Genomic DNA, 10,662 nt, shown 5'->3' with positions numbered 1-10,662 from the left:
ACTAACATCCTCCTCACATCCCCGATCTACTTGAAGGACTGAGCCAAGATATTTAAGATGATTACTTTGGGACAGTACTACTCCATCTAAACTAACTCCTTCCCTATCACCAGTTCGGCCTTTACTAAACTTGCAATGCATATATTTTGTTTTTGTTCTACTTAACTTAAAGCCCTTTGACTCTAGAGTAGTTCTTCAAAGCTCTAACTTTCTATTGACTCTTTCTTGCGTCTCATCTATCAGAACTATATCATTCTCAAATATCATGTACCAAGGGATACTCTCTTGTATATGTTTCGTCAATTCTTCTAAAATTAATGTAAAAAGGTAAGGGCTTACAGCTGAACCTTGGTATAATTTAACTGAGATAGAAAAATCTAATTGCTCCTTCATACATATCTTTCAACACTTGTATGTACCTAATAGATACACTCTTTTGTTCTAACACTCTCCATAAGATATTTCTTGGAACACTATCATAAACCTTCTCCAAATCTATCAAAATCATATGCAATTTTTAAAATTTAAAAAATTAATTATTTAATTTTTAAATTTTATACTTTAATCTTTAAATTCAACAAAATAAATTATTTATTTTTTTAATTTTAAATATAAAATAATTTAACCATAATAATGTAATTTTAATATTTATAATAATTTTAATCATTGACCATATAATTTATTTTTTAAAATTTAATGGCTAAATTATAATATAATATAAAATTTAAATATTAAATAATTAATTTTTTAAAATTTAAAAATTAAAATATAATATAAAATAAAATCAGATGCCAAATTGTAAAATTTCCCTTAATCATTGCAAAAGGCCAGCGAGCTGGTGTTTGTTTGGTGGTGGTTACTGGCTAGTATAGTTCAAGCTCAGTGGTGGACAGCATAGCAGAGTAGTAGATCAAACTACAAAGAAGCTCACTAACTTCCTTTTCTGTATCCCAGTATCAGTGATTCTCTACACATTTCGCTTCTTTTCAAAATTTTCTCCGCCCAGTTGCAGAGAGAGAGAGATGGGAACTAACTCAGTTTCCAAGCTTTTAACCATTGTCTTGATGGCCTTGTTTATGGGTTTTGAGATGATCCGGTGCAGTGTCACCTACGATAAGAAGTCCATTGTCATCAATGGTCAAAGGAGGATCCTTATCTCTGGCTCCATTCACTATCCCAGAAGCACCCCTGAAGTATTTTCCTTTTTTTTTTCCCATTTTTTTTTACCATGCGTTCCACTTTTAAAACCCTGCTAGATAGTATTCTTGGTGACATTTTGATTGTTCTGTTGAAATGGGTTACTTGGTTGTAGATGTGGGAAGATCTTATACAGAAGGCAAAAGATGGAGGGTTGGACGTTATTGACACTTACGTTTTCTGGGATGTTCATGAGCCTTCTCCTGGAAATGTACCGTCTCGGATCTCCACTCAAGCATTACTTCTATTTTGCTACTTGTTTTTGGCACTTGAAATTTGTATAATCTATATTCTCTGAGCTTATTTTTTGGTTTTTTGTAGTATAATTTTGAGGGAAGATACGACCTGGTACGGTTTATTAAGACAATCCAGAAAGTGGGGCTATACGCTCATCTCCGCATTGGACCTTACGTTTGCGCAGAATGGAATTTTGGGTACCTTCATTTTTCCTTCTCCTCCCCCCTCCCAACCCTCCTCCCCTCCCCCACACCACCCCAATTGTTTGCGATATCCATACATATTTTCTATTCTGATTGCAGGATAAATGCTTTAGAAGTGGTGGAATCTGTTCTTTTTTCGGCGGGCCTGGTGTTAACACTTGTTTTTTACTTGCTTAAAATGAAATGCTTTGATTGATCTTGTCTCTGTTAAATTGTGTAGGGGGTTTCCTGTTTGGTTGAAGTATGTTCCTGGTATCAGCTTCAGAACAGATAATGAGCCTTTCAAGGTTCAAATTGTTCTATTTATGCTTTTAAATTTCTCTTTGTCGAAAAAAGAACATGCAGAACTTATTAGAAAATAATTGGACAGTTATATGAGGCAAAATATAATTTTTGTAATCTTCTTTTTGGTTTTAAAGGCGGCAATGCAAGGGTTCACCCAAAAAATTGTGCAGATGATGAAAAGTGAAAGGCTATTTGCATCACAAGGTGGCCCTATCATCCTTTCTCAGGCATGTGATCTTGATATTTTAGCTAGCGTAATTTTCCTGTGCTGGACGTAGTGCTGTGTTCTTAGCAACTTTTACTTAAAATGTTCTTAATGTTTTTGTTGTGATACGTGAACTTGCATGCATCCAGAAAAGGATTGCTTGGCTCCTTTTCAATCCAAAAGAGAACACCTATAAAAGTGATGCTTCTATTGTGAAGCCATTTACATGGCATTGTTGTTCTGTTTTTCATTTTTTCTAATGTTAATTTGTGTAGATTGAAAATGAATATGGTTCAGAGAGCAAGGCTCTGGGGGCTGCTGGTCATGCATATATAAATTGGGCTGCAAAAATGGCTGTTGGATTGAATACCGGAGTTCCATGGGTTATGTGCAAGGAAGATGATGCCCCAGACCCTGTGGTCAGACAACATTTCCACTTACCGAGTCTAACTAATTTGTCTATTTTCAAATGATAGATCTGATTGTTGTCTGTCAATGTTGGCACAGATTAATGCATGTAATGGCTTTTACTGTGATGCTTTCTCTCCCAACAAACCTTACAAACCTACATTGTGGACTGAGGCTTGGAGTGGCTGGTAAATAGTACTGACTGATATGATTGAACTTGATCATCTGAATGCATTTATCTTCTGATTCCCCTAGGATTTTTTTTTTTCTTGCTTTGATAAAGGTTCACAGAATTTGGTGGCGCCATTCATCAGCGACCAGTTCAAGATTTGGCATTTGCTGTTGCCCGTTTCATACAGAAGGGTGGCTCATATGTTAACTACTATATGGTTGGTTTGTTTGCATGAAAAAAATTCTTGGTATTAGTAAAAACGTTATTGCTCCCAGGCCTGGCATAATTCTTGTATGTATTTTGACAGTACCACGGAGGAACCAATTTTGGACGCTCTGCTGGAGGCCCATTCATTACCACCAGCTATGACTATGATGCCCCAATAGATGAATATGGTAAGAACACTTGGCTCATTTCCACTGTGGTGAAAATGTTAAATGTTCAAGAATTAACTCATCAAGAATTTATTCATATTTTTATAATGTTTGGTCAAGTTCCAGAATTGCACAAAATGTTCTTTTTAATAAAAGATTTGTGCCAACATGAATATTACTTTCCAAATCCAAACGCATTATGAAAGATGTGATATCTTGTGTGAGTATAGATTTGAAATTTAATTGCAACGGCCATTTCACTGGTCTAGGTTTGATCAGGGAACCTAAATATGGCCATCTGAAAGAGCTTCACAGAGCTATCAAGTTATGTGAACGTGCTTTAGTTTCTTCAGATCCCAGAGTAACTTCACTAGGAACCTACCAACAGGTCTGCCTTCTCCTATTTGAATTCCGTTTCACTTCTGAAGTAATACTGTAATACTGATGTCATTTATTTTTATGTTAAACTTACCTATACAGATTCTTAAGAATGGTCATCTTGCAGGCTCATGTATTTTCTTCAGGGAAGAGAAGCTGTGCAGCTTTTCTTTCCAATTACCACACAACATCTGCTGCTAGGGTGATGTTCAATAACATGCACTATAATTTGCCTCCATGGTCCATCAGTATTCTTCCTGATTGCAGGAATGTAGTATTTAATACTGCAAGGGTAAGAAAGATTTAGATGCTCTCTGCAATCTATTTCAAGTATGGAATTTTACTCACTTATTGAAGAGAAGAATATTCCCTTAAGTTGATTGCTCAATTAGTTAATTTTGTGTCAAGTTATTGATTGGCTTTAATTGTCTAGGTTGGAGTTCAAACTTCACATATGCAAATGTTGCCAACTGGTTCTGAGTTGTTCTCTTGGGAGACTTATGTTGAAGATATCTCTTCTCTAGAGGATAGTTCGAGGATCACATCTCGAGGACTTTTGGAGCAGATAAATGTCACTAGAGATTCCAGCGACTATCTGTGGTACTTGACCAGGTGAGCATAGTGCAATACAATATGCATAGGTACTGACTCCTTGGTATCTTCATTAAAGCTTCATAGAAAGTACGCACTTCATTTTATCCACCTGTTTGCAAAGTTAATTGCAAAAAATAAAAAATCTGGGGACACCAAAAAAGAACATCATGAATTCAAATAAATATAAATTTACTTTTCTGTGGTACTTGACCAGGTGAGCATAGTGCAATACAATATGCATAGGTATTGACTCCTTTGTATCTTCATTAAAGCTTCATAGAAAGTATGCACTTCATTTTATCCACCTGTTTGCAAAGTTAATTGCAAAAAATAAAAAATCTTGGGACACCATAAAAGAACATCATGAATTCAAATAAATATAAATCTACTTTTCTTGACAATGTCGTCTATGGTGCTTCATGTTGGCTTTTTGGCATATGGCATGATATTCCACTTTGTATAATTTATTAAAAAATTTTAGAGATGACATCCTTCCCTCATCCTAGTGGAGTAATGTCTAGCATGCATCCGTTTCTACTCTCTGCTGCTATGGATTTGGATTGCAAAGGAATTGCATTGAGTTAATAATGTTTGAGAAGTGGGGTGGGAGGAGAAGAAGGAAAGTAGGGGATAGTAAAAGCCTGGATGACAGTGCTTCTGTAGTCTTTATGCCTACTGAGTCAATCTATAGCGCACATTTTTGCCTCAATATGATTGATCACTTCGCAATATTTCTTATGTATGGCATGAAGAAATTAACTTGTTCAGTTTCAATTTCTTCCCCAGTGTTGACATTAGCCCATCAGAGGTATTTCTTCAAAACGGGCAAAAGCCTAGTCTCACTGTGCAGTCAGCAGGCCATGGTCTTCATGTCTTCATCAATGGGCAGTTTTCTGGTATTCTTTCAAATCTGTATATCTTTATAGTAACTAAACTGGGTTTTTTAGTTGATAAGTATTATAGATTCAGCATTTCTATTGTATTGAAAAATAAATAAAGTCCAACAATGGTGCTCATAACTACAGGATCAGCTTTTGGGACCAGGGATAACAGGCAAATCACCTTTATAGGACCAGTCAACCTGCGTGCTGGAACAAATAGAATTTCTTTACTCAGCATAGCTGTTGGATTGCCGGTTGGTTCCCTTCTTATGCCTCTATCTTAATGCAATTATAGCATCTATAATTCATATGAGAAATTCAACTTGACTTGGCCTAGCTTTGATCTGAATTATAAAAAGATCTAGTAGGATAATAGTCCTTCAAAAGTATTTCAAGTACTGACTAATTTCTTTGTTGTTCAAGAATATTGGGTTGCATTATGAGACATGGAAAACAGGCATACTAGGTCCAGTTATATTGAACGGCCTTAACCAGGGAAATAAGGACTTAACATGGCAGAAATGGTCCTACCAGGTATGGCACTGTTCTACTTATGTTCCTGTACTTGTGCCTTTTAGGATAGCGTAATTAATTCACAAAGTATCATATATAAACAGGTTGGTCTAAAAGGAGAGGCAATGAATCTAGTCTCTCCACATGGAGCTTCATCTGTTGATTGGATACAAGAGTCCCTGGCTTCTAATCAAGGGCAACCCTTGAAGTGGCATAAGGTAAGAAGGAAGTAAAAAAACAGTAGAAGTTATATTTACAAAGCTTAGTTAAGACTTATAAGGCTGCCTTGTCGTGTGGGAATCGTCAGGCTTATTTTGATGCACCTAGAGGAAATGAGCCGTTGGCTTTAGACATGAACAGCATGGGAAAGGGTCAAGTTTGGATCAATGGGCAGAGCATTGGAAGATACTGGATGGCTTATGCAAAGGGTGACTGCAGTCGTTGCAGTTACGCTGGGACATTCCGGCCTACAAAATGCCAACTTGGTTGTGGCCAACCAACACAGCGATGGTATATTGAGTAAAAGTGTGTGTGTCTGTGTGTGTGTGTTTTTTTTTTTTTTTCTTTTTAACATTGTAGTTGGAGTTCTAACACTGAGCTGTGGGTGCTGGAGCACTTGATATATCTTTCAACTAGTTACATTGACATGTGAATTTTTCAGGTATAATATTCCAAGGTCCTGGTTGAAGCCAATGAAAAATATGTTGGTAGTTTTTGAAGAGCTAGGTGGAGATTTATCAAAGATATCTCTTGTTAAGAGATCAATCACAAGAGTTTGCGCTGATGCCTATGAGCACCACCCAGCCATTGAGGATTATCATACAGAGAACCATGGTGAATCAGCCATGCTTCACCAAGCCAATGTTCACCTGCGGTGTGCACCTGGGCATTCGATATCAGCTATAAAATTTGCAAGTTTTGGTACTCCTTCGGGAACTTGTGGAAGTTTTCAGAAAGGAACTTGCCATGCACCAAACACTCATTCCAGTATAGAAAAGGTAATTTCCTGACTAGAACATTTTTAGGTGAGATGTGCGAGTCTTTTTCACACGTGTGCTTCTGATTGCATCCTTTACAAATTGCTATACCACGTATCATTAAATTTTACTGATATTTCGACTCAAACTATTGTGATCCACAGAAATGCATTGGACATGAGAGCTGCATGATTACCATATCGAGCAGCAACTTTGGTCCTGACCCATGTCCAAATATGTTGAAGAAGCTAGCAGTTGATGCTGTTTGTTCTGCAATAAGTACCGTCATTCAACCCAATTCAAAGGAATAGAAGGAAATTATCATTATTTATCCTGCAGGCAGCTAAAATTGAAGAAAAATAAGATGCAAGAGGCAAAGCAAGCGCAGATCCTCAAATGTTGTCTTCTTGTGTACAATGTATAGCTACGTGTATTACATAATTAGATTCACAATGTATAGTCTTCGGCATTTATGTATTTTAGAAAACGTTTGGTTGGATGTGCTTTTGCATGGTAATTGGTACTGAGTGCTGGGTAGGCAATAGTTGAAGTCCTATTCTCTGGCCTTTTATCCAGAGATAAGGGTGAAGAATTCTTGTGAGAAAACAAAATTCATTATTCGATGGAATCAGAGTTATTCAAGTGCAAAAGAAACACCAAGAATTGATGCTAAATTGTGGTTTATGATATCCCGCATTGTTTTATTCACTACATTTCCATGGAAAATCTGATGCTGCAGGACCACTTTCTATCACCCATGGAATTGCTTAAGTGGTAGCCTATCTATAAGCATTATTTTAAAAATTCTCATTTTAGACATGTTTAACTTCTGGACAATTTTTTATGGAGACTAATTTAAGACACTATTGACGATGACATCTTTTTCAGCTGTTGAAGGTACTTTGCTATTGCATCCCTGAGCGGCAACGCATACTGGAGTTTGGATAATCAATCAGGGTTGGCTAAGCACTGAAAAGAACAAATGTTTCTCCGAAGATAACGGTAACAGAAGACCGCCATGAGGCACTTTCACATACCCTTGGCAGCCACAACTATACAAGCAACACAAATCTACTACATAGAAAGCTTGCTTCTGTAATTGAGCATGCCAATGCAAAAGAGAATATTAAAAATCCTCATACGACCACATAACAAGTAGCAATATGAAGAACAAGTTCATCACTTACATAAACATACTAAATTCATAGATATCTATAAAAACACAATTACACTGCCATAAGCATGCATTCCTTGAATACCACTGAAGACCCAGTATACTTAATCCATTATGCTGCTGCCATCTGAGCATGCTTTGCAATGGTCAACTCCAGTTCCTCTTTCTTGGCACCCACAACCTTGTCAACTATTTTTCCTTCTTTCAAGAACATAAAAGTTGGCATTGCCTCAACAGCCCAATCCTCAGCGACAGACTGCAGCAAACAAAGTAATATACCTATTAGTAAATGTATTTGCAGGTTACTTAGTAAGAGGGAGAATTATTTAAGCAGAATCCTACTTATTAACGATTGAAAAGTAGGTAATGGCAGATTTATTACCTTCAATTCATCCACATCCACCTTCAAGAATATAACATTGGGCATCTTCTTGGCCAACTCTGCCAGAATTGGATTGATGAGACGACATGGCCCACACCAGGAAGCAGTAAAATCCACCACAATCTGTTTACAGAAGGCTTCTCAGTAAAAGTACTAAAATCCACTAACAACAATAAACCAGACCCGTCATATTATCAGGTGAAGAATTTATACAGCAGCGCGGTCTTATACGTGGGGAGAAGAAAAGGAAGAGATTTCCTCCTCACCGACAGATGGAATAGAAATACTATCTGAAAAATACAAAATGCCTAAAGCAGTACAGAACAAATTATAAAAACTAAGAACAACGAGGACTTTGAGACTTATGGCCATGTTTGACCACAATAACCTTGACTTCTAACAGGCTAGAGACATTACTCCATCGATCCCCATCAAAGTTAAAATTTTTTCCACCCTTGGCTCTGCAGAATTTTAGCGCAAGTTTCCAAGCCCTACATCAAGATCTCAGGAGCCCATTCTGGCCCAATTACAACTTTGGAGAACCAAATGAAACTACAAAGTGCAAACTAGAACATTCAATTCCAGTCACTAAGGGTCGTGTCTTGGTATTTTGAAAGCCCACGTCAGACATCATACACGACACTTGTATATTAAATACTGTGTATAAAGGCCACAACAAACAAGAAAGTGCAAGAGCCAAATAATGACAATAATAATAACAAGAAATTTCTGCCATTAGACCCCCAAATAAAGAATTAGCGTACCCATAATTAGAATAGAAATATGAAATCCAATAAGACTATACACAATTCAATGCAACCCAAAGGGCAATACGTAGCAGGACAGCAGGAACCTCAGAGGGAAAAAGAAAAGAGCCAGCCCCAGGGTCTTAATTGAGAAAATAAAAAAAACCCATCTTGAAAAATGATGGAAGTCATATAGATAACTTATAAACCTAGCAGAATCCCCTCCGGAACAGTATCATCAGAAAGCATTTCACATATATAACCCAAAATGAGCTTCAAATATTTCCCAAAAAACTAAGCTTAGCCCAATAACAAAAGCTTACCAAAACCAAGGATTAAAAAGTTCAATAACCACACAACCAATATCCCAGAATTTAAGAAATACCCACACAAATACATATAGGAAAATAGATCAATGATTGAGATTAAATACCAGTTTCTTGCTCTCCTGTCCCTTATCGAGCTGATCGGTCCAAGCCTCAACGGTGTGGCAGGAAATCACCTGTCCCTCTTCAGCCATTTTCTCTGTTTTAGCTTCCTTAATTGAGAATCTCAAACGAAGCGAGGTATCTATCTGTCTCGTATTTAACGATCCTCATAACATTGATACTTTCCTTCGATGGCAAGCATATATCTCTGGCCAATATTTACAGCCGCTTTCGGCATGTTTTACTTACCAAAAGTACCCTAATACATTCCACATTATTACGAATGTGCCACGTTGCGTGTTGTGGACGCGATTGGGTGCTTTAGAGGAATTCGTGTGGCGCTTACACGTCATGGGTCAAAATAAAAATTAGGTTTCACAAACTTATAATTTAATTTTTATATTTTAGTAATTAAATAGTTTATTTCAAAATTTAATAAAATTTGTAATTTAAATTTTTTAATTTAATTTATTATTAATTAAAGTAAAAATAATTAAAATATCTTTAAGTGTTTGTATTTTTTAATTTAAATAATTTAGTCTTTAAAATATTGTATTATAAATAAAATAATTTAAATCACTATAATATTTTGTTTATAAAATTAAATCATTTGATTATTTTATTTATAATATAAAATTTTAGAAATTAAATCATTTAATAAGAATATGTATAAAAAATTAATGGTATTTTAATATTTTTTACTATAATTAATAATTAATTAGACAAAAATTTTGATGGAAGAACTAATTATAGATTTTGATTTTGAAAATATAAAAATTAAATTTTAAATTCTATCAAAAATTAAAATTATGTTTGATAAAGTGTAATGTAATGTAATTAAAATTATAGTATAATTTAATAATATTATTCTGTTTGGTTACAAAATAAAAATTTAAGTGGTGTAATGTAATAATAATTTTTATTTTAATATTTAATTTATTTATAATGTTAATAATAAGTGGTAATAGTTACTATAATTGATAATCGAATGGTAGTGGTAGTGAAGTGGCATTGGTCGTGGTGACAAGATAAGGTAGTGGTAGTGATAGATGTGATAATAACTAAATGGTGGTAATAGTGATAAGTGATAATGATAGTAATGATGGTAACAGGATAGCTGTGGTAGTGGCGGTAGTAATTATAATAGTGATAATGGTGGTGATGATAGTGGCGGTTACAGAATAAAAGTAGTTATGATAATAATAGTGGTGACCTAATGGTGATAGTAGTATTGATAATTAAAAAAAAAGAAATTATAATTATATTTATTTTTATATATAATAATTATTACCTTACCTTAAATATAATTAATTAAGTTATGTAATTATAATTTCATTAAGTTAAATTTTTTAATATTATCAAACAACATAATCAAATATATAATGTAATCACGATTATATTACAAGTTTAATTATGTCATATCAAATATAGCTTAAAAAATAAATTATAATTCAACTTAAAGAAAATCCTTATACACATTATTTAAAAAAAAAACTTGTACACACATT

General features: G+C 34.9%; 2 protein-coding genes across 3 annotated transcripts; one reads left to right on the top strand and one right to left on the bottom strand.

Moving 5' to 3' along the window:
• The first annotated feature begins 821 nt into the window (after positions 1-821).
• On the top strand, positions 822-7,098 carry LOC110632654 (beta-galactosidase 5). Of its 2 annotated transcripts, XM_021780964.2 has the most exons (19): positions 822-1,193; positions 1,313-1,408; positions 1,519-1,631; positions 1,858-1,924; positions 2,057-2,149; positions 2,403-2,546; positions 2,635-2,723; positions 2,819-2,924; positions 3,015-3,102; positions 3,351-3,469; positions 3,587-3,751; positions 3,893-4,071; positions 4,840-4,949; positions 5,079-5,188; positions 5,358-5,468; positions 5,552-5,665; positions 5,755-5,957; positions 6,109-6,445; positions 6,589-7,098. In XM_021780964.2, the coding sequence occupies exons 1-19, from the start codon at positions 1,023-1,025 to the stop codon at positions 6,733-6,735; spliced, it is 2,562 nt and encodes an 853-aa protein (XP_021636656.2). In that variant the 5' UTR covers positions 822-1,022; the 3' UTR covers positions 6,736-7,098. The 2 variants fall into 2 exon arrangements, with proteins under 2 accessions (XP_021636656.2, XP_021636660.2); XM_021780968.2 differs by lacking the exon at positions 822-1,193 and having other exon boundaries at positions 1,391-1,408; positions 1,737-1,924.
• Positions 7,099-7,394: 296 nt separating this feature from the next.
• Positions 7,395-9,345, bottom strand: LOC110632666 (thioredoxin H-type). The gene is made up of 3 exons (XM_021780980.2): positions 9,160-9,345; positions 7,981-8,103; positions 7,395-7,854 (listed from the first exon to the last, which is right to left on the bottom strand). The coding sequence occupies exons 1-3, from the start codon at positions 9,244-9,246 to the stop codon at positions 7,711-7,713; spliced, it is 354 nt and encodes a 117-aa protein (XP_021636672.2). The 5' UTR covers positions 9,247-9,345; the 3' UTR covers positions 7,395-7,710.
• Positions 9,346-10,662: the final 1,317 nt, after the last annotated feature.

This window comes from Hevea brasiliensis, chromosome 2, assembly GCF_030052815.1.
Source record: "Hevea brasiliensis isolate MT/VB/25A 57/8 chromosome 2, ASM3005281v1, whole genome shotgun sequence".
Classification (NCBI taxonomy): domain Eukaryota; kingdom Viridiplantae; phylum Streptophyta; class Magnoliopsida; order Malpighiales; family Euphorbiaceae; genus Hevea; species Hevea brasiliensis.
This window is presented reverse-complemented; position numbering and strand designations above follow the sequence as displayed.